At 40.1% G+C, this 24,289-nt stretch overlaps 1 protein-coding gene across 4 annotated transcripts in view; it reads left to right on the forward strand.

Moving 5' to 3' along the window:
- Positions 1-24,289, forward strand: part of TRAPPC9 (trafficking protein particle complex subunit 9) — an 806,604-nt gene that overhangs the window by 313,612 nt on the left and 468,703 nt on the right. For all 4 annotated transcript variants that reach the window (XM_074943804.1, XM_074943805.1, XM_074943807.1 and 1 more), the window contains one exon: positions 11,896-12,006. In XM_074943804.1, the coding sequence (XP_074799905.1) occupies positions 11,896-12,006 (111 nt within the window). The remainder of the gene's footprint in view (positions 1-11,895; positions 12,007-24,289) is intronic.

Here is a 24,289-nt window from a genome sequence, read left to right on the forward strand (position 1 = left end):
TTCGGATTCTGTAGTTTCCGCATCGGAGTGTTGCGCTCTTAAGACTTCTGAAAGCATGCTCCACACCTCATCCCTCTCAGATTTTGGAAGGCACTTCAGATTCTTAAACCTTGGGTCAAATGCTATAGCTATCTTTAGAAATTTCACAATGGTATCTTCTTTACATTTTGTCAAATTTGCAGTGAAAGTGTTCTTAACATGAACAACATGTGCTGGGTCATCCTCCAAGACTGCTTTAATATGAAATATATGGCAGAATGTGGGTAAAACACAGCAGGAGACATACAATTCTCCCCCAAGGAGTTCAGTCAAAAATTTAATTAACACATTTTTTTAATGAGCATCATCATCATGGAAGCATGTCTCTGGAATGGTGGCTGAAGCACGAAGGGGCATACGAATGTTTAGCATATCTGGCACATAAATACCTTGCAATATCAGCTACAAAAGTGCCATGTGAACACCTGTTACTTTCAGGTGACATTGTAAATAAGAAGTGGGCAGCATTATCTCCCGTAAATGTAAACAAACTTGTTTGTCTTAGCAATTGGCTGAACAAGAAGTAGGACTGAGTGGACAGGTAGGCTCTAAAGTTTTACATTTTTTTTTTGTTTTTGAGTGAAGTTATGTAACAAAAAAAAATCTACATTTGTAAGTTTCACTTTCACGATAAAGCAATTGCACTATGCTACTTGTATGAGGTGAATTGAAAAATACTATTTCTTTTGTTTATATTATTATTTTTATTACAAATATTTGCACTGTAAAGTGATCACTGTGCACTTTGTGTTCTGTGTTGTAAATGAAATCAATATATTTGAAAATGTAGAAAAACATCCAAAACTATTTAATACATTTCAATTGGTATGCTATTGCTTAACAGTGTGATTAAAACTGCAATTAATTTTTTAATTGTGATTATTTTTTTAAATTAATCGCGTGAGTTAACTGCGATTAAACAACCACCCTACTTTAAAGATATCTTTTCTTCACAGTTACCTAGTTCTAGAACAGTCGTTTAAAATTAACAGTTAATACAACCTAAAAGATAATTTCCTGTAGTTGTAATCTCCTATTATTAAAAATCTAATCTTTATCTTTATCAGTCATACAACATACCTCTATGCATTTGATAATATTAACTTACTTGACCGATGTGGTAACTTCATCAATACTTTCTAAACTTCAATAAAGATTGCAGGTTTAAAGTTTATAATTTACTTTTAGAATTTCCTTACTTGTATTTATTTTCTAGAATACATCCCTCTCATACTATGAGATGCAAACATGTTCAGGAGTGAAATAAACCACAGATTTAACTTTTTGTGATTCAGGTTTAATTTTGTACATACATCTTTTATACATTTGCAGAGTCAAATCATGCAATTTTATTGCTAGGCTGATGTACTGAATACTGTGTTGTTTAAAAATGATGTGTAACACAATGGGGATAATTTTATTCTCTTTTTTTCAGTTGCACTAAGTAAGTTCATACCTGGTGCTAACTGAAAAATATGGTAAATATCAAATTGTGTGGGTATATACTTTGGGGATTGTGTAAATGCTTCTAATCCAATTGTGGGGGTGTTTACTTTGGGGACTCTGTAAATGCTCAACAAAACGTCTACACTGTTTTACAAAAATTCCACAGAACCAAGAAAAATTCTACAAATCTCTCCAAGGGGATCCACAACTTATTTAGTCTGATGGCTCATTGTATGGTAAAAAGATCTGTTGTTGTCTATCCTATGTAACCATAAGGCTTTTAAGTTTTATAAACAACCTCCCCTCACCACTCCTTAAAAATAAATAACACTATGACTGGATTATGTATTTTTAATATGGAAACATATTTCAGTTCTTCTTTTATACGTATTTTATTGTGTTTTTTTGGGGGGTGGGGTGGGGGTTGTTTCCGCTTGTTCTTTCGTTCAAGAATCTCAGAAAGCGTTTTCCACATGTTATTTATGCCTACCCTGCCCGAGGTTTGTAGATGAGTAAATTAAAGTTCTTTGAAATGATTTACCCATTGTCATGAAGTGAGTCTGAGGCAAAGCTAGGAACCCAGCCAACTACAAGTCACCTGCTCTAAATCCTAGGTACCATGCCACTTTCCCAACACTCATTAGGGTCTAAAGTTAGTTCTATTCTGATCTCGAGGTGATTACTGTGTTTAACAATGTAATATTGAGAAACTCACACATTCATTATTTTTTGTTTTAGGTAATGACCATTTTCCTTAACCTAAAATAAGACTTTCTTATTCCTTAAGTGTCATTCTGTTGCCAGTGTGTTAACTGCACATGGCAAATATTTTACCCTAAAAAAAAAACCCAAGCACTTTTTTTTAAATAGTGCTAACTTGATTTGAATTTAATGCTTCTATGGAGTCCAATTATGTACTTATGCATACTTTCTCTGCATAGTAGCAAGTGCTGGATAGTTCCAGTTCAGCAAAGGACTTCAATATATGCTTAACTATATTCATTGGCTTTAGTCCATCCGTATTCAACATACGTATCAGCATGTAAAGTTAATGGAAGCTAAGTGTGTAATCAAGTGATTGCTGAATAGGGATGGACTTCAGCACATGCTGAAGTAACTAAGCTGATGCATAAGTGCTTTGCTGAAAAAGGGCTAAAAATAATATACATATTTAAATCTATCTTTGTAGGCAGCTTTTTTTCTGCAGCCCCTGCCGAAAGGTTCTTATTGTCCCTTTATTTTTACATACATGTGTTGACTGCATGTTCATAAATGCACTTTATTATTTTCATGTGCTCATCATCTCTCTCTGTATTTATTCTATGCTAATGGTTTTGGTGATCACCAAAGTTGTTGTTTAGCTTTTGTGCTTCATAATATTGATTTCCCAGCACCTAGCCAAGTCATTTATCATACTATATTACATTTTAAAGTGAAAAATAGTAGAAATTTATCATTTTCAGAACACGTGTGAATAAATGTTTCTCATTAAGTAAAACACCCTTTGTTCCTTGATTTATTGATCTTGTCTCTGCTGACTCCAAATAGTTAGATGCTGTGAATTAGAAGTCAAAGTTTGCACTTATGCTTTCTCTCCTTATTTAACTTTTTTAATTAATTTGCATTGAACTTTTATCAGATTTTGTTGCTTTGGTATTATGTGAGATGTTAAAGTGCTTTTTAGTTTTTATGAGATAGGCTATGCTTTTATAGCTTCAGATTTTCAGTTGGCAATTCACAATATAAAAAATTGGTCTAGTTTTTCTGGGTTCCAAAAATATGCAATCAAAGTGTTCCTGGGGAATTTGAATGCAGTTGGGAAATGCATCTTCTTATTAAAGCTACTAATGTGACCTATACATTGAAACACAGTATTTTTTTATTTACTAAGAGTAAATAAAACAACCTTTAGTTGTTGATGAGAGATTTGTTGATACAAAATTGCTCAAGATAGTTATGTCCCAGGCAGATTGTGAAGAGCTAAAAGAGGATCTCTCAAAACTGGGTGACTGGTCAATAAAATGGCAGATGAATTTAATGTTGATAAATGGAAAGTAATGCACAGTGCTAAATAAGGAAGTGTTATTTACTCCTTCTCATAACACAAGAACTAGAGGTCACCAAATGAAATGAATAGACAGCGGGTTTAAAATAAACAAAAGGAAGTATTTTTTTCACACAATGCACAGTCAACCTGTGGAACTCCTTGCCAGCGGATATTGTGAAGGCCAAGATTATAACAGGGTTCAAAAAAGAACTAGATAAGTTCATGGAGGATAAGTTCATCAATGGCTATTAGCCAGGATGGGCAGGGATGGTGTCCCTAGTCTCTGTTTGCCAGAAGCTGGGAATGGGCGACAGGGTATGGGTCACTTGATGATTACCTGTTCTGTTCATTCCCTCTGGGGCACCTGGCATTGGCCAGTGTCCGAAGACAGGGTACTGGGCTAGATGGACCTTTGGTCTGACCCAATATAGCCATTCTTATGTTCTTATGAGAGAACAATGCTACCCAAGTGATCAATTGGAAAAATACCATACAGACTTTTTTCTCAGTTCCCTTATGTTTCAAATAGACTTAAATTTGGGAAATGATCTTTCCTGTATGATGTCTTAGATACCAAGGTGATTGCTGCCTTAGGAATACTTAAGATAGTGATGCAAGCTAAGTGAGAGATCTTTTATTGGACCAAATTCTCTCTCATCAACAGTTGGTCTAATAAAAGATATTACCTCACCCACCTTGTCTCTCTAGTATCCTGGGACCGACACTGCGTAAAATGGTGATAACATTTCCATCAGATTTAATTTGAGGGTGCAAATAGTAAGCTCGCATTTTAGATGGCTATCTACTCTTACTCTCTTTCATATGTATGTACTAACACATCCTGTACATTACGCTGAAAAAGCTAATTAAAATTCACCAATTTATATCTACTATTCTTCTTTCACAAACTTGATTCCATATTAATCTTAGAAATGTAATGCTGGAAGCTTCCTCAGGAGGTCATCTAATCCAGCCCCTCCTGCCTAGAGGCAGGACTAAGTATATCTGGACCGTCCCTGAAAGGTGTTTGTCTAACCCAGGGTTTCTCAAACTTTGTCATAGTGAGCCTCCATAAGTTAAGAAAAAAATTATGCCTCCCTGTAGTTTATTAGGACAACACAAAGAACTGAAAATCCTATGTTTTGCAAGTATGAGTAACAAAGTAAAAGGGTTTTGATCAGTGTAGTTATAAGAGTGTGAAGGTCAAAAGTACTAATTTTGTTTCATGAAGCACTTTTCATGTTATCTCACAGTTCTGCTCATCAAGGGTACAGATTGCAGTAGCTAAAATAAAACTGGTGAGCGTGACTGAAAAAGTGACACAGGGCTTAATGAATGGCATCAGCCCATAAAAAAGCAAGAGACGAGTACATTAGTGTGAGAGTAACTGGACCAACTAACTGAAACAGGGAACAGTCCCTATTATAGAATTGATTGACTTACAGGAAGAGCGCCCAACACAGGAACACATAGGCAACGCGTCTGGAGCCCAAAGGCCTTGGGAAACAGAGCATTCAGTAGGAGCTCTTAACTTTTGCCTTCCTGTCTTGCTAGATACTGTCGTGGCCCTATCACTATACTAGCTGATACACTAAAAAGGGCAATGTGACTGGCAGGCGAGGTGGTTGCCAGTGGACCTCGTGTGCTGGTGGGGAGGACTAGTCCCCATGACAGCTGCTCCCATTGAATGGCACAACAGGACAGTGGTGTCTCCCAGTGCGCCCAGCCCTGCTGGACCATGTGCTGTTCTAACTGCGTCCCTATGTTGCATCCTTGATGGGATGATTGCTCTGATGTGCTTGTACGCTGTCCTGTCAATAAAGATATTGCAGCTGTAACTTATGTCACAGCAGATGTCCGAAAGGATTGTTAATGGCATCTGTGGCTTCTTTCCTCCTTGTATCTCATTTCATTGGCTCAGCTTTTCCGTGTGACCATGCTGTGTTCAGGGCAGCGAGTCACATGGGCTTCATCGTCTCTGCTCCTAGCAGAGTAGCCAGTTTTCACTCAAAGAAGGAAAATAGGTTGGTTTGGCATGATTTGTTCTTGACAAATCCGTGTTGCTTATTGCTTATCACACTGTTATCCTCTAGGTGCATACAAATTGTTTGTTTAATAATTTGTCCACGTATCACAGTTAATCTCATTTACCTCTGGGAGCTGGCCCTTTTAGCCTTTATCTGCACTGGCCACTGGGAGAACAAGTGATTGACTTGACTGAACCCCTCCCCACCCCTTAGTGTCTGGTGGTGTTATGTGTTTGAATTTAGTAACAATAATAACAATGTGAGAAGTCAAAGTAACAAGCTCAAATGGAATTATGTAATCAAAGATTATCAGTCAAAGGTTAATACAGCACTATACAGAATACATAAAGAAAGTATACCTCACAACTTTTTGTGAAGAGTAAAAAGCTGACCCCATTTCCTTCATCTGTAACTGGTGGAATGCTAGCAGTGTTCATTCTCACTCTGACTCCCAAAACCTCTTTCCTTCTATAGGATGTGAGACCCCATAACATTTCCCTTTTGGAGGGAAAAATTACTTTCCCACAATGTATACTGTTTTTGATATCTCTGTTTACCTCATTACTTAAGGAATTTCTTTTGTGGTATCTCAGTTTACCTTGTAAACCAGTGGTCCTCAAACTTTTGTACTGATGACCCCTTTCAGATAGCAAGCCTCTGAGTGCGACCACCCTTTTATAAATTAAAAACACTTTTAAATATATTTAACACCATTATAAATGCTGAAGATGAAGCGGGGTTTGGGGTAGAGGCTGACAGCTCGTGACCCCCCAGGTGGTAATCTCGCGACCCCCTGAGGGGTCCCTACCCCCAGTTTGAGAACCCCTGTGATAAACTATAAAGTAATTTTTAATGCAGTCATTATTACTGACAGCTGTGGCAACAGGCAGTTTTCAGTGAGCTAAAACAACTTTCAGTGGGTCATTATTTCATTCATTTCAGAAAATATGTGCAATAACAACTATGTATCAATTGCAGAACATAAGTGGATCATAGGCATCTATTGTTAATTACCCACTGTTGTTTGTTATAACATATTTCTGTAGGGTCCCTTCATTAGTTTTGAGGAATATCTTCCTGATGATCTGGACTTTCACAGACTGAGAGACTCTGAGAATAAAGGTACAGCCCAATATTTAGGCCATGTGTACACTACTGGCTAAATCGACACTGCTGTCATTGATGCAGCTGTGTTGATTTAGCGGGTCTGGTGAAAATAAGTTGATGGGAGTGTGCTTTCCTGTTGACGTCTGTACTCCATCTGCCCAAGAGGCAGAAGTGGACACCGCTGTGAGTCAACCTAAGTTACATAGAGTTCAGTTACAAAATTTACATAAATGAAGTTGCCTTACAGCGTTAGTGTAGTTGAGCCCGTAGTTACCTCCATTCCTGAGCACTGATCAGACACTAAATTCAGTTTAAGGACAGAACTTTTCAGCTTCCTAGGTACAGGGGATTAAATTTATAGATAACCAAAGTCTCTTTTATGTTGTATAATTTACAAAATCATAAAAGGTTAATACTTACCAAAAGGAGCCTTTTGCGGCCACTGCTCAGCTGGTGCCCTCCTTTCGTTCCCTGCTTGGAAGGTTAGGACAAAGTGCCAATCCAGCTGTTCTTGCAGTGTGGCCTGGAGATAGGTGTACTGTCCAAAATGAAAAGTCTACAATTCTGGAAGTGAAACATCAAGGGATAATAATTGAAACTCCGGTCTACTAACTAGTCAGGCCTTCCACTGTGTAGTATCTTATCTTGGCTAACTATAAAGTTTTACCGAATTTATACTTTTGCATCCTATTAAAATGTTGCTGAATCAATCTGAATATGTTAAACAACCTTGATTAATAGTAAGTTTGCTGGATGGGACTTCTGGTCTTTGTAAAACGTGACAATTCAAAATTCTAATTGTTTTGTGCTCCATTGTATTTACACAATTGCCCAATATTTCACTGCAACAAACCGTGACACAGCCTCCTTTGCAAATAAAGATTTGGGGTGAAAAATCTGAATTATAAGTTTTAAAAAATAAAAGAGAAGGAATAAACTGATGTTTATTTTCCATCAGCATCATTTCAGCCTCTTCTTTACAGTGTTTTTGGCTAAACAATGGAAAAGTTCAGTAGTTGTTGAGTGATTTTTGATTTTGTCCTTGAGTGGCTCCAGTTCTTTAATTATTTCAAACTAGGTTTCCACTGAAACGGACAATGGAATTGATTAGCAGCTTTCACATTTTCTACAGTTAGAATGAGAAATAACCACCTAGAGAATTCAACACTGTGAAGACTGAAAAATGTGATGAGCTAACTGGTTATATATATTGTGATAGACCCAGGCCAGTTGGGTACAGCAGAATAGCAGAAGGCAGATATACTGGCCACTGGATTAACAGTTTTCTGTTCCCTGACTGACCAGAGCAGGGGCTGCTCCAGGCTAATGAGAACACCTGACTCCAATTAACCTGCAAAGAGTCAGGTGAGGCCATTAAGCTAATGTGACCACCTGACTCTAATTAAGGCCCCTCTGATAATATAAAAGGGCTCACTCCAGTCAGGCAGAGAGGAGCCAGAGGAGAGGAAGTATGGTTGAAGGACTGGTTAATGAAGACACCCTCAAATCATTGGTAAGGGAGCCCTAAGATAAGGGAGAAGCAGGAGAGCTGTGGGGAAGTGGCCCAGGGAAATGTAGCAACTCTGGCTGCCAACAGCTGCTACCATTAGGGTCCCTGGGCAGGAATCCAGAGTAGAGGGCGGGCCCGGGTTCCCCCCAACTCACCACTACAGAAACACCTCCAGGGAGGGGAAAACATGCCCCTGTCAGGACAGGAGGCTAAACTGTTTTGGCATGAGGCCGTAGGAGCAACAGAGACTGTGGGAATTCTCTCCCCAACCTCCCTTGCTGGCTTATGATGAAAAGGGCTCAGTAGACTGTATCCCTGGCCCTAGAGAGAGAAGGGCTACATGGAGGGTTGCAATGAGCCTCTGAAGCTAGCATAAGTTGCTTGGAAGTGGGGGACAAGGTCGGAGCTGTGCCACAATATATATATATAGACAATATATATATAGGGCCCTACCAAATTCACAGGGCATTTTGGTCAATTTCATGGTCACAGGATTTTAAAAATAGTAAATTTCATGATTTCAGCTATTTAATTCTGAAATTTCACGGTGTTGTAATTGTAGAGATCCTGACCCCAAAAGGAGTTGTGGAGTGGTCACAAGGTTATTGTAGGAGGAGTTGTGGTACTGCCACCCTTACTTCTGCGCTGCTGCTGGCAGCGATGCTGCCTTGAGAGCTGGGCAGCTGGAGAGCAGTGGTGGCTGGCCAGGAGCCCAGCTCTGAAGGCAGAGCCGCTGCCAGCAGCAGTGGAGAAGTAAGGATGACATGGTATGGTATTGCCACCCTTACTTCTGTGCTGCTGCCTGCAGAGCAGGGCCCTCAATCAGCAGCCACCACTCTCTGGACATCCAGATCTGAAGGCAGCAGTGCAGAAGTAAGGGTGGCATGGTATGGTAAGGGTAGCAATGCTGCGACCCTCCTAAAATAACTTTGTGACTCCCCTGCAACTCCCTTTTGGGTCAGGACCCCCAAATTGAGAAAGGCTGGTCTCCCCCATGAAATCTGTATGCTATAGGGTAAAAGCACACAAGACCAGATTTCACAGGGGAAGACCAGATTTCACGGTCTGTGATGCGTTTTTCATGGTCGTGAATTTGGTAGGGCCCTCTTTATATAGAACCATGTTAGATGTCCCACCCGTCTTCCAGAAATTTCTATCAACCAATCCCAGTCCCACTTCACAATTCAGAACTCCACCCACTCTTATCTTTTCAAGGACCAGTGACAGTCAATTTTACTTACTAGCCACTCCCTTCAATCACCAGTGACTCATGTGACAGTCTGTACACCTATGTTCACCCCTTTTAAGAGATTATGCTAAATTTTGTATAAAGTATAGTATATACAGTATCAATTAAAAACTCATGATTTGCTGATCATTGTTGTCCTGGTAAAATATGTGTGGCAACATTGTATGTAAAGAGATAAGATTCCACTGTACGATATTACCAGGACATGTTCTGGAGGGCAGTGATAAGTTCCGCAGAGACGAAAGGCTAGCCAATGCCTCAGCCAGGTGTCAGCAAGATCAAATTCACCATCACCTGATTAAGTGGCCACTCTTTGCAGTAGAAAGGGTGTGGGCGAAAGATCTACATTTTGACAAAGAATTAGCTTAATGGTCCTGGCCATGCAGTTTTTCTGTCTCCTGAACATCAGCTGGAGATGATTCTTGCACAAGAGGAAGGGCTATAAGGGGAAAGGACATATGTCCCAAATCATCTCACCCTTGCTCTCTACCCATGGCAGCATCAACCCCTGAAGAACAAAGAAGCATCATTGGACTGGGAAAGGGAGGGAGATCCTGAATGAAAGAGGTTCAGGTAGTAAGACTGTTGGAAAATGCGGCGAGAGAGACCTTTTGCTTTGTATTTACATAGCTTGTTAAGTGAGGTGTTAGTTGTGTTTTACCTTTTATTTCCTTGTAACCAATTCTGACTTATGTCTCATTACTTGTTGTCATTTAAAATCTTTTTGTAGTTAATAAATTTGTTTTGTTGTTTTATCTAAACCAGTTTGTTTGGATTGAAGTGTTTGGGAAATTCCATTTGGAGAACAAGATTTATGCATATCATTTTCCATTAATGAAATGGTGGACTTTATGAAATGAAATGATGAGCTTTATTGTGCAGGAGGGTTCTGGGTAGTACAAGACTCACATTTCTGGGGGAATGTCTGGGATTGGGAGTTTGCTGATGTTACCGTGCAGTGTAATTCAAGAGTGGCTGGCTATAGCACTCATACAATATAGCTGGGAGTGATTTACATGCTGGAGGCTGTGTGAGAGTAGACCAGGAGTGGTTGCTCTCACAGCGAAACAGTGTAAAAGGCACCCCAAGTTGGGGAATTGAGGGAACCACAGCTGTCCATCAGTCTAGATTGACCCTTGGTAATGTCAAAGCTCCATCCATTCCCCTCCGTCCTTAGGGTTCTGAACAGTTATATAGCAATTTTTTCTCTCATTAGTCATAGTAGACATAACAAGAATCTTAGGGCTGGTCTACATTTAAAAAGCTGCACCAGAGCCACTGTAGCACTTTAGTGAAGACACCACTATGCCAGCGTGGGGAGAGCTGCTTCTGTCAGTGTAGTTTAATTTACCTCTGCAAGAGGTGGTAGCTATGGTGACGGGAGAAGCTCTCCTGCCAACATAGCGCTGTCTACACTGGAGGTTATGTCGATATAACTACATCGCTCAGGGATGTGGACATTCTACACCCCTGAACGATGTAGTTATACCTATATAAGGTTGTAGTGTAGACCTAGTGTTTTCATTACTTCCCTTCTACTTTCTCAAACAGTTGAGGTTTTCATTTACAGATTGAAATTGAAGCCTAATATTTCTACTATGAACATTATTCATATTATGTTCATGTAAATACTTCATTTAAAAATAAAAATAACTAAAGCTTCGACAAACAGTGCACTTCTGGACCCCTAATTATTAGACACAGAGACAATTTGGAGGGGGTTCAGAGAGAAGAGCAACAAAAATAGTTTACAGCCTGCAGGGACTGATTTTTCAGTGAAGATCAAAAGTTAAATTTGGAAGCTCCATTTCTTAAGACGTCTAAAAACTCAACTGAACAAAATTCTAGTAAACCTACAATAATGAACAATGCTGCAAAAGATGTTCTAGATAAACGGTTCCCAGTTTGGTCTCTGAATCAGTTGTTCATGAAGTGCGTGCTAGTGGTTGGTAGAAAATTGGGTGGGTTTATAACATGCTGTTGGCTTTCCTCCTTGTTTCCAGCTGATTCTGCTGTCTGTCTTCATTTTCTCTGAAACAGCACTGATCTTAGTAGTTTGGGTCTTAAAAGGACTTTGTCAACAAACTCGTGTGTATTAAAACTGTCTTAAATGAGCATTCAAAGAATTGACAAAAAAATCCATTGTTTAATGGAGGCAGTCTGCTAATAAAGGTGGTGCTGGATTGTACTTGGTACTTTTGAGGATATTTAGGAGTGATTCCACTAGATTGGTGACAGACATTTGCAGATCATAAGTATCGTTAAATTCTGCTCTTGTTCAACTATGCATACTCTTTTTAAATTTCAACAAGGTTTAATCATAGTTAGTTTTAGAGGAAAAATTAAGATACTATAATTGGAATAGATGAGGGTAAATATAACTTTAAAGATTCAATAATATATGTAATTCAAATACTCCATTATGTGTTACTAAAGCTACAGTATTAATTTATTTTTCCTTTCCAAACAGCACCCGACAATGCCATCTACTCCTTGATGTCTTCAATTCAACTGAACATGAGCTGACCGTTAGTGCTAAAAACAACGAAGACCTAGTTCTGCATGCGGGGGAATGTCAACGGTAAGTGCTTTTGGCATTAAAGAGATACTGCTATAGCTTTATTTTCTCAACTTTTGTGAACTATTCATTTTTTTAAGATCGTTGTACAGTTCAGAGACTGTAATCTATTTTTGTTTCTCTGAAGATACATCTTTGAGTGCTAAGAATTTCTCGGTGTAATTTATTTTGTCTGCAGTTTTCTTCCAGTAAAATTAATTGCAGAGTACAAGGTGATTGTTACTTGTGGAGCGAAAGAATGGGTTCAGCATTGTACAAATGACATGGACTGTTGGATTGACTGGCTATGTTTTCCTAAAACTTTTATAATATAATGGCTCTTGATGCACTTTAAACACAGCGTTTTTTGATGTTGAAACCTCCGTTTTTATTTATTGAAATAGATTGAATTCACGGATATATAATCTTTGCACAGAATAGACCTTTCTTGATTCAGTTTACTTCTACCATAACAACCATTCTGGGAAAAGGAGAAATGGACAAAAGAAAATGGAAACGGAGAAAAAGAAAACGAGCAATTACAGTAGGGTAGCTCTGCAGTCTGTTCCCTTCATTCATCTCTTTGGGCACTTATCTAGGCAGGAGGTCTTAGAAGTATTCCCATCCGCTTTCCTAACCTGTCCACTTAACAGTTGTTAGACTGTTTGTTCCTAAGGGCAGGTACCATCCTTCTTTAAAATCTGGAAAGTGCATGGCACATAATGGACACAGTCCTAAACAATTAATAAATGGTGTTGAGACCATTACCCTATTAATCAAATCCTTCCTAAGACCTCACTTCTTCTGTGATGCTTATAAGAAGTGAATTTATTTTATCATTTGGGGAAAATCAATGTTGTGATGCCGAAATATTAACAAGAGGCTTCCTCAAAAGTTTATGCCTCACATACAACTAAACATTATATTCTCTGAGTAAAATATCCAGCCCTCCAAACTGTCCCTCTACCAAAATAGCCATCAGTTACATATTTGTTCCCCCCCTTCCTCCTCCCAGATTGTGGAGAGAGGTGAGTTGGTGTGTGTCATGGTTCCTTCCCCACTCTGAACTCTAGAGTACAGATGTGGGGACCTGCATGAAAACCTCCTAAGCTTACTTTTACCAGCTTAGGATAAAACTTCCCCAAGGTACAAATTATTTTACCCTTTGCCCTTGGATTTCCACTGCCACCACCAAACTTTATCTGGTTCCTGAAAAAACGGAGTTTGGACACGTCTTTCCTCCCAAAATCCTCCCAACCCTTGCAGCCCACTTCCTGGGGAAGGTTTGGTAAAAATCCTCACCAATTTGCATAGGTGACCACAGACCCAAACCCTTCGATCTTAGAACAATGAAAAAGCATTCAGTTTCCTTACAAGAAGACTTTTAATAGAAGTAAAAAAAAAAAGAATCACCTCTGTAAAATCAGGATGGTGAATACCTTACAGGGTAATTAGATTCAAAACATAGAGAATCCCTCTAGGCAAAACCTTAAGTTACAAAAAAGACACACAGACAGGAATATTCATTCTATTCAGCACAGCTATTTTCTCAGCCATTTAAGGAAATCATAATATAACACATACCTAGCTAGATTACTTACTAAGTTCTAAGACTCCATTTCTGTTCTGTTCCCGGCAAAAGCATCAGACAGACAGACCCAGACCCTTTGTTTTTCTCCCTCCTCCCAGCTTTTGAAAGTATCTTGTCTCCTCATTGGTCATTTTGGTCAGGTGCCAGCGAGGTTACCTTTAGCTTCTTAACCCTTTACAGGTGAGAGGATTTTTCCTCTGGCCAGGAGGGATTTTAAAGGGGTTTACCCTTCCCTTTGTATTTATGACAGTGTGAGTTGGAGGAATGAGTCTTGTGACAAAGTTCCTCCTCTGCCTTGGTGGGTCCTGCGCTTATTGGCAGTTTTGCTCGCCTCAGAGGTTCCTGGCAGCCCTCATTTGGCCATTTTCGTGGCTCAAATTTGCTGTTCACTCAGTTAGCCTCATCACTGTCCAGCATGGGGGAAAAGGAAGAACAACAATCCCCATAGTCTCTGCTGATCCACCTAGTGGATTGGGGAAACAGGCCGGAGACCTTCTCCTCTGATGGAACCAACCGTCCAGGTCAACTCCTCCGGTATCAAGTAGGGAGTTGGGGGGGGTGAAGGATGGGGGGAACCCGGGCCCGCCCTCTACTCCGGGTTCCAGCCCAGGGCCCTGTGGATTGCAGCTGTCTACAGTGGCTCCTGTAACAGCTGCGTGACAGCTACAACTCCCTGGGCTGCTTTCCCATGGCCTCCTCCCAACACCTTCTTTATTCTCACCACAGGACCTCCCTCCTTATGTCTGGTAATGCTTGTACTTCTCAGTCTTCCAGTAGTATGCCTTCTCACTCTCAGCTTTTTGCTCCCAGCTCCTCGTACACACACCACAAACTGAAGTGAGCTCCTTTTAAAACCCAGGTGCCCTGATTAGCCTGCCTGTCTTAATTGATTCTGGCAGCTTCTTGATTGGCTGCAGGTGTTCTAATCAGCCTGTCTGCCTTAATTGTTTCTAGAAAGTTCCTGATTGTTCTGGAATCTTCCCTGTTACCTTACCCAGGAAAAAGGGACCTACTTAATCTGGGGCTAATATATCTGCCTTCTGTTACTCTCCTGTAGCCATCTGGCCTGACCCTGTCACAGTCTACACTGAGTATTTCGGGAATTTAGGCAGAAAAAGGTTTCCTCGGTTGATGGTAGCGGAATCTGGCTCTTTCTGAAAGGTGGTTCTTCACCATCTTCTCCATACTCTGAAACAAAAATTGAAGATGAGAATCAGGTTGATAACTGACAAGTGTCAACATCAAGTGATTTTTTTTTAAGTTAAGATATGCACTTCCTTCCTTAAGAGCTCTCAGTATTCTGCCCTACTTAAAGGTGGGATTGACAGTCTGCCTCCAAAGGACCCAGTACTTCCCTTTAAGCTTTCATCAGCCAAGAAGACCTAATGTCCAAACAGGGTGTGGAATAGAATTTTCTGATCACATCCAGAACCTCAGTGAACACCACAGTTCTAAACCCAGATAACTTTTGGCGTTCAACTTCTCAATATCCTGTTTTACTGTCATTGATGTGGGCAACTTAGTCTTAATCCAAGTAATTTTCTCTGCAAAATAACCAGAAACTTGCTCTCAGTGAGGGGTAGTCAAAATCAGCCCCTGTGAGAAGGCAAATTTCATTAAACAGTTTCTCTACCATATGGAATGGTGGTGGTTCTCAAGAGGTTGCAGATGCCTCTCACACAACTGTACCTCAAGACCTTAGGAAACGTTTGTCCCCATAAGTCCTCTTTGGCCCAGGATTTCTGCCATTAGCTCTTTGGCTGTCCTGCACCTCACAAAACATTTTTAAACCAAGATTACTTGTGAGGATGAAACTATCAAAGGGGAAACACTCCAATACCATTGATAGTGGCAGATCATCAGAATAAGTTCCTCACTCCTCTAGGAGAATAGTAATACATTTTCAAACTATTGGAGCCTATGATTTTCCATGAGAGGAGTACATTATCCAGCCCTCTAATTCTAATGCAAACACTAGATCCAAAGCTGAATCTGCAGCTACCTGGGACAGCCCTGTAACCCTCATGTTGGCCACAAAATCCTGAACTGAATATGAAGATTCATCTTCTTATGTCAGTGTTGAAATTATTGGGTGTTGTCAGCCTGAGTGACTCCAGAGCCACAGCATTCAGGAAATCCATTGTCTTAAATTGAAGCTGCACTTTTGCCATTTGTTCGTTATAGAATTCACCTCTTCCATGATCCCTGCGTTAAATAAGACAATAATATGCAGTCTTGTCTTCCTTATGTTTAATTAAAAAGATAAAAAGAAAAAACTTGAACAATCACCAAGATATGCCATGCCTAACCATAGTAAATGTGTGATTGTGCTGCTGTGTCCCTTGTCCTTCGTTTTCACATCCCTTCCATATTGTTTCTGAACCTCAGTCGTATTTTAAAAAATCCTGTAAGCTCTTTGGAGTAAGGACTAAATCTTTCTACGTCTTTTGTGAAGAGCCAGCACAGATTTGGGTGGCATAAAATAATAAATTGTAGTAATAGAATCATAGAACTGGAAGGAACTTTGAGAGGTCATCTAGTCCAATCCCCTGCACTCATGGCAGGACTAAGTATTATCCAGACCATCCCTGACAAGTGTTTGTCTAACCTGTTCTTAGAAATCTCCAGAGATGGAGATTCCACAACCTCCCTAGGCAATTTATTCCAGTGCTTAACCACCCTGACAGTTAAGGACTTTTTCCTAAACCACCCTTGCTGCAATTTAAGCTCATTGCTTCTTGTCCTGTCCTCAGAGGTTAAGAACTACATTTTTCCCCCTCCTCCTTCTAACAATCTGTTACGTACTTGAAAACTGTTATCGCGGCCCCTCTGTCTTCTCTTCTCCAGACTAAACAAACTCAATTTTTTCAATTTTCCCTGATAGGTCATGTTTTCTAGACCTTTACTCCTTTTTGTTGCTCTTCTCTGTACTTTTGCCAATTTGTCCACATCTTTCCTGAAATATGGTGCCCAGAACTGGTCACAGTACTCCAGCTGAGGTCTAATCAGCATGGAGTAGAGTGGAAGAATTACTTCTCATGTCTTGCTTACAACACTCCTGCTAATACATCCCAAAATGATGTCTTCCTCTCCCCTGCCCCCCCCCCCCTTTTTTGTTTTTTTTGTTGCAACAGTGTTACTTTGTTGACTCCTATTTGGCTTGTGATCCACTATGACCTCCAGATCCCTTTCCGCAGTACTCCTTCTTAGGCAGTCATTTCCCATTTTGTATATGTGCAACTGATTGTTCCTTCCTAAGTGGAGTACTTTGCATTTGTCCTTATTGAATTTCACCCTATTTACTTCAGACCATTTCTGAATGGTCCAGATCATTTTTAATTTTAATTATACCCTCCAAAGCACTTGCAACCTCTGCCAACTTGGTATTGTCCACAAACTTTACAAGTGTATGCTCTATGCTATTATCTAAATCATTGACGAAGATATTGAAGAGAACTGGACCCAGAACTGATCCTTGTGGCCCCCCCCCCACCCTTGGTATGCCCTTCCTCCTTGACTGTGAATACTATAAACTATAATACTATAAACACCTTTTAAAAATAGGTCTACAGCACAATGACCCTTTATTGGGTTGATAAATTTGAATAAGTGGCTCCTTTTATTTGTTTATTTAAGTTTAATAACTTTAATTTAAATAGTCTGAAATGCCAATGTCATAACAGATGAGAACATTTCCAAGTACTTTACTCCTCCAGTAGGGTCATTTATCAAGGAAAAACTTCACAGCTTGTTCCATGTTTAAATTTTAATATTATATGCTCCTATCACAATAATGTGATTTTTAGTCCCATCATAAAATATTTGAATGTTTCAGAGTAGCAGCCGTGTTAGTCTATATTCGCAAAAAGAAAAGGAGGACTTGTGGCACCTTAGATACTAACCAATTTATTTGAGCATAAGCTTTCGTGAGCTACAAAGCTTATGCTCAAATAAATTGGTTAGTCTCTAAGGTGCCACAAGTACTCCTTTTCTTTTTATTTGAATGTTGTAATCTGGGTTATAAATTGCACATTACTATGTGTATTTTGTATTAATTCATCTTCTGTTTCACAGGATAAGTACTTTTAATTGTAAGCATTACTGCATAGCTCCTACTTTGTTTCCATAGTTCTATAGATAGTATAATTGAACATATAGGCAAACTTAAGTTGCGTTTAAGAAGGCCCTGAGAAGATTACCAAACCGCTTCAGTGAGAAGACTGATTTTACTACCCAGAGGACAGTATGAAAAATGCAGAAATTAGCCTTTTTCAATCTTCTTGGCTGTCCAGGGACAGGGTGCACTGGGCTTCCCAACAGAGCCTTGACACTGGATTCTCACTTGTCCCTTTTTTTCTGTCTTATGGACTACCCTTTATTAATATCTGATTAGGTGTTTGACATATTCACCTCCAGTCAATTTTTAATTCCTTGTTCTTTCTCCATCCCCAGTATCTCCATTATTTCCTTTGTCACCCATCATTAATATTTCCCTCATTTCTCTTCTGTTTTATCCCTATGCATTCCCCTCACTCTCCAGCCCCTCCTTCAGGGCTTGTCTACATAGAGACTTATTGCTTGGCCAGCCAGGGTATAAATCTACATTGTACTAGCCTGCCACGCTAACTGGCCATGTTACAATGCACTACTACTGCTTGAAATAGGCTGTGGAAAGCATAAGCACTCCTGTATCATTCCACTCAACATAGCAAAGCTTTATTTATCCGGTGTTTTAAGAAAAGTGTGCAGTTCTCTCCCTTCCCAGCCACCGCTGTAATAAATTAAAACACTGACTGCAACAATTGTCTTATTCTGCAAAATAATGCAACCCTGGGGGCTCCTTAATGCTACAGTACTACTCTACTGTGGCTAATCATTCTCTGAGTAACTAATGAAGGTTCCAGGACAGCTATTGTAGTTTGAAAAAACATATATTTGTATATGGAATGTTCAGTGGTTACCATTAAATAAATATTTAAGAGTTACATAACAATAGCATCTGTGAGAGCATGTTCCTTTTTTCTTATATGTAGAATAAGGAAATATGAGGAATATACTTGTCTTATCAATTTCTATTCCTTATCCCCTTTGTCTTGGAGAAATGACCAGCAGTTCAGGGGTGACCAGTTAGCATGCTTCTTCTATCTGAGGAACACAGAAAGAAACATAAATTCTGGCAAATCAAGTGTAAAAGTATAATTCGTACTCCTGGGAGTATTCTGCGCCAAAAAATTAAAATTTGCAGAATTTTAAAATATTGTGTGCAGAATTTATTTGTCACAATAACACTACATAATCACGCCAGTTTCAATTATTTTGATAATTTATTTCAAAATACCTGTCAGCAAATATGTCTGTAACTATACAGAAACACAAACAAAAATTCCTCCGGGAGTAGAGTTAAAGAAACCCCTATGACAACCCAGTTCCTGTTTCTCTGCCCCCTTCCCTGCTCCCACCCCCCGAGCCCAGCTGGAGGGCCAGACACCCACAACCCCTCCCCCCGAGACCCCAATCATGGGGCCCTTCTTGCCCAGGCACCCGCCCACTCCTCCCGCAGAGCCCAGGGATCCAGAGGGAGAAACAGCCTGATGCTTGGTCCCAGACTAGCACAGTGTTTCCTGTGCATCACCCTCTCCTTCCTTCAGGGCATGCTGAGAAACTGCAGCTGTCAGGAACCCTCTATCTTCCTCCCCCTCCCCCAAGCAGTGTCTTCTATGTGGAAGTTGGGCTGTGCCGGGTCCAATGGTCCTTAATGGCTGCTAGCAGCACTGCAGCCCATTTCTGTGAGGGAAAGGAAATTCTGCACGCACAGTGGCACAGAATTCCTCCAGGAGTGAATTAGGTAGACCAGAAAGAATTAGAAGAGCAACTAGTAAAAGAAAAAATAATTGCTGTTCATTTTTGTGTAAGTACATGAGAAGCAGAAAACCTGCCAAACAACAGTGCAGCCACTGGATGATCAAGATGCTAAAGGAGCACTCAAAGGAGATGAGGCCATTGCAGAAAATCTAAATGAATTCTTTCCATTGGTCTTCGTTGCAGGGGATTTGAGAGAGATTCCCACACCTGAGCCCTTCTTTTTAGATGATAAAATCTGAGGAATGGTCCCAGATTGAGGTCTCACTAGAGGAGGTTTTGGAACAAAGTGATAAATTAAACAGTAATAAGTCATCAGGACCAGATGGTATTCACCAAAGAGTTCTGAAGGAACTCAAATATGAAATTGCAGAACTACTAACTATGGTATATAACACTTAAATCAGCATCTGTACTACATGACTGGTTGGTAGATAATGTAACACCGATTTTTAAAAGAGGTTCCAGAGGCGATCCTGGCAATTATAGGCCAGTAAGCCTAACTTAATTACTAGGCAAATTGGTTGAAACTATACCAAAGAACACAATTATCAGTCTCATAGATGAATGAAATATGTTGGGGAAGAGCCAACAGAGCTTTTATAAAGGGAAATTATACCTTAAAAATCTATTAGAATTCTTTGACAGTGACAACAATCATGTGGACAAGGGTGATCTAGTGGATATAATGTACTTGAACTTTCAGAAAGCCTTTGACAAGGTCCTGCAGCAAAGGCTCGTAAGCAAAGTAAGCAGTTATGGGATAAGAGGAAAGGTCCTCCCATGGATCAGTTAAAACTGGTTAAAAAATAGGAAACGGGGTTGGAATAAATGGTCAGTTTTCACAGTGGAGAGAAGTAAATGTCAGGGTCCCCTAAGGATCGGTACTGGGACCAGTGCTCTTCAACATATTCATAAATGATCTGGAAAGGGGGGTAAACAGTGAGGTGTCAAAGTTTGCAGACCATGCAAAATTGCTAAAGCTAGTTAAGTCCAAAGCAGAGTGCGAAGAGTTACCAAGGGGATCTCACAATACTTTGTGACTGAGCAAGAGAATGGCAGATTAAATTCAATGTTAAGTGCAAAGTATTGCACATTGGAAAACATAATTCCAGCTATACATACAAAATAATGCGATCTAAATTAGCTGTTACTGTTCAAGAAAGAGATCTTGGTGTCATCGTGGATAGTTCTCTGGAAACATAAGCTCAGTGTGCAGCAGCAGTTAAAAAAGCTAACAGTGTTAGGAAACATTAGGAAAGGGATCGATAAAACAGAAAATATCATAATGCCAGTTTATAAATCCATGGCATGCCCACACTTTGTATACTGCATACAGTTTTGGTCGCCTCATCTCAAAAAATGGTAGGGGTGTATGTGTGTGTGTATGTATTAAAAAAAATTGGAAGAGGTACAGAGAAGAGCAACAAAAGTGATTAGGGGTATGGAAAGCTTCCCTGTGAGGAGAGATTAAAAAGACAGGGACTATTCATCTTGGAAAAGTGATAATAAGGGGGATACGATAGAAGTTTATAAAATCATGAACGGTGTGAAGGAAGTGTTGTTTACCCCTTTACATAACACATGAACCAGGGTTCAAGCAATGAAATTAACAGGCAGCAGGTTTAAAACAAACATTAGGAAGTACTTCTTCACAAAATACACGGTGATCCTGTGGAACTTGTTGCCAGGGGATGTTGTGAAGGCCAAAAGTGTAACTGGGTTCAAAAAAGAATTAGATAAGTTTATGGAGGATAGGTCCATCAGTGGCTAGTAGCCAAGATGGTCAGGGGCACAACTCCATGATCTGGGTTTCCCTAAACCTCTGACTACTCGAAGCTTGGATTGGATGACAGGGTGGGTCACTCGATAAACCACCCTGTTCATCTGAAGCTTCTGGCACTGGCCATTCTCAAAAGACAGGACTCTGGGCTAGGTAGTCCGTTGGTCTGATCCACTGTGGCCATTCTTATGTTCTTATTGTTCATCTTTGTGGCTGTGGAGCTGGCAGGGATATGCTTTTTATCCTTTGCCCAAATCCCCAAGATATCTTCTTGGGAGTGCACTTCATACTTCCCTTTTCAATAGCTGTGGGATTCAAAATGTTCCTATGGATCCTGCTATTATGATGGCCACTTTCTTCATTTGGAGGCCAGGTACACTTGGAATATACTGTTTTACTGGAGAGTTCGGTGCTCTCTGACCCCTTTATAAAATATTAGTTGGAGGGGAGGGGCCAGGATTGCTGGCCACCAAACCATCCAGTGGATGAAAGTAGTGGGATCCTTGGGAGAGGAGTGTGTCTTGGCTTACAATTTCAGTTGATAATGTTTTGGATTCATTGGAAAGATACTCTCAAGTGCTGCAAAAGAACACAAAATATATTTTTCAGCTCATCAAACTTTAATAGCTGAGTTTCTTCTGGCTCTAATATATACATTGAAAGTTATTGTTTGTCACTGGTGGCTTGTGTGAGGGGTTGTAATTGATGCTGGTGAACTTCTGGGTGGATTGAGTGATGTGTATAGTAGCCTCAGTTAATTAAAATATGTTTGTTGTACTAGAATGATGTGTGTCTATTTTGCGAACCTACTCAGTTGAATACACCTCTCATGATAACGAGAGCTATGGGCTTTATTTTATATATATGGTTTTGGGAAAATTTGTCTTAAATCACTTTTCTGTGTGACCGGAGTCTCCCATTTGCAAAGTTTTTTGAGAAAATCACTTGTACATTAGATTCTAACTTTACCATTTAAAGTGTGTGACACTGTATCTACAGGAAAATTCCGCACTTGGCTATAACCTTAGTAGTATCATTTTGTAGTCTCTCTGCCTCCCCTAATGCTGTTTAGCTGTTACATTAGTTTTCTTTAATGTAGGAGATGCTGCTGCTCGACTCTACAGGAGACTATTGAGGGACTCTTTTGTAAGAGTGTTGAAATGTGATGAATGTAATCAGTAGTAACAACTTATTTGTCATAGTTGTTTGGTGGTTACTACTGATGACCAAAATTAAAACAGCAGAATGTATCAGACAGAGCTCTTGAAAGGAGCTGTATTATGTATGTTAACAAAAATAATGTATTGCCAGCAGCAGTGATTTTAATTTATTGAAAAACTTAGTTATGGTAATTATTGTGTTTCTTACTTGATTATCAAGCCATTAAAATTAAATTTCATGACAACCCTCGTTTACGTGTAAATCACTTTGTAATTTATGGTAATAGATGTTATCTCGTTACATGCCTCAAGATATCTAGTTTTGTACAGCATATCATGCATTGCCTTTGAATTTAAATTCTGTGCACAGCATGTCTGGCACTGAAGAATCTCAAACAACATAATCAGTGGAAAGATATTTATCATGGTGATGATCTCAGTAGCTCAGCTCTGTCATCTGTCTTTGTGGTGCACCATAACTGAGTTAGGAAAGTCTTTCATGCATATGAGATAAACAAAGATTCTACAGTCAATAGCTGCAGGTGTCATAAAAGGTGCAGAGGCTAAGAATGGTTTGGTCGATTAAATGACTGGCAATAAGGAGATCCATACACTGTTGCTGACCAAGTGACATCTTCCTATGAAAGAATGTCTTGCCAAGCGTAAAGGATGTGAAAATCTGAATCTACTTAATCTATTAGAGGTTTCAGCTTTATATGAATTGTCTGTTCCTCTCCTAAAGAAGTTGTCATCATACAAAGAAGTACTCTTACTTTCAGAATACAAGGGTCCTTGAGTGAAAGCTGAGATGAAGTTAGAATAAAATTTATAAAATGTTATAAGGTGGCCCCATCTGGAATGCCCTCCAGCAGCAGGCTGCAGCAAGACAGAATGCCTGCCTCAATTTCCCTCCTCCTCCTGCCCATGAAAGGAACATAGTCTCCCATTGTCTAATGTAGAGCCCAGCTCTGGGCATAATTTATTCATGCACGCCAGTGCAATGTTCCTCTCCCCCCTTCCAGCCTTTTAGAAAACCATTTTCCAATTTACACAATAAACATACAGCAGATGTCTCCCAAATCCCTTTCCAGGGATGATATCAGCAAGTCAGCCACCTGAAACTCAATAGCAGGATTGTGTTCTCAGTGGCTTTGACTCCTGTTTCAGGACCCCACTCTCTAGATGTCACTGCCTGAGGGAGGCTGGTCTTCCTGCTGCCCTTCATTTATGTCTTTGCCCTGAGGGCTTCCCCTCTTGCAGGGTTCCATCCTGCAGGTCTCCCAGCCTGTCACTTCTGTCCCTGCTCAGGGGATGCACCCTATCACAACTATCATCTTGCTCCTGGGCTTGGCTTCCCCATACCAACCTAGATCTTCCACTTTTCCTAGGGGCCACTGTCTGAGTCTTCCACTTGTCGGGATCCCCAACTTTGATCTGTTTTCACCAACAGTTTTCCTCCAAGCTCGTCACTGGGCAGCTCAGAGTTACTGCTTGCCTTCCAAACTTAGCTCTCTCCAAGCAACTCCTGCCAGCTCTTCCTGCTGCTTCTCTCTCCTCTGGGTCTCTGGCAGCTCTCAGCTGCCACTTCCTGACTCTCTCACAGTGACTTGCCAGTTCTCTGATGCTCCCAGTTTGCTCCCCAGTATGACCCAAGTGTCCTCTTTTAAGTTCAGTTGGAATGAGCTAATGAATCAGAAGTGCACTGGCCTCTTCCCTCATAAAGGGTCAGTGTTACTGTATGACAGATATATAAGGACTTACCTGGTTTATAAAGAGAGAAGAAAAGACACAATGAGAAAAGGGTGGAGTTCGGTTACAGTACATAGCATTAGAAACACTTGTCTAAATGTGATGCTTCTAGAGGGAAGCAGTTTTCCTGTGCATTTACAAAAAGTCAGCAAGAATGTGCTAAAC

Source organism: Natator depressus, chromosome 2, assembly GCF_965152275.1.
Source record: "Natator depressus isolate rNatDep1 chromosome 2, rNatDep2.hap1, whole genome shotgun sequence".
Taxonomy (NCBI): domain Eukaryota; kingdom Metazoa; phylum Chordata; order Testudines; family Cheloniidae; genus Natator; species Natator depressus.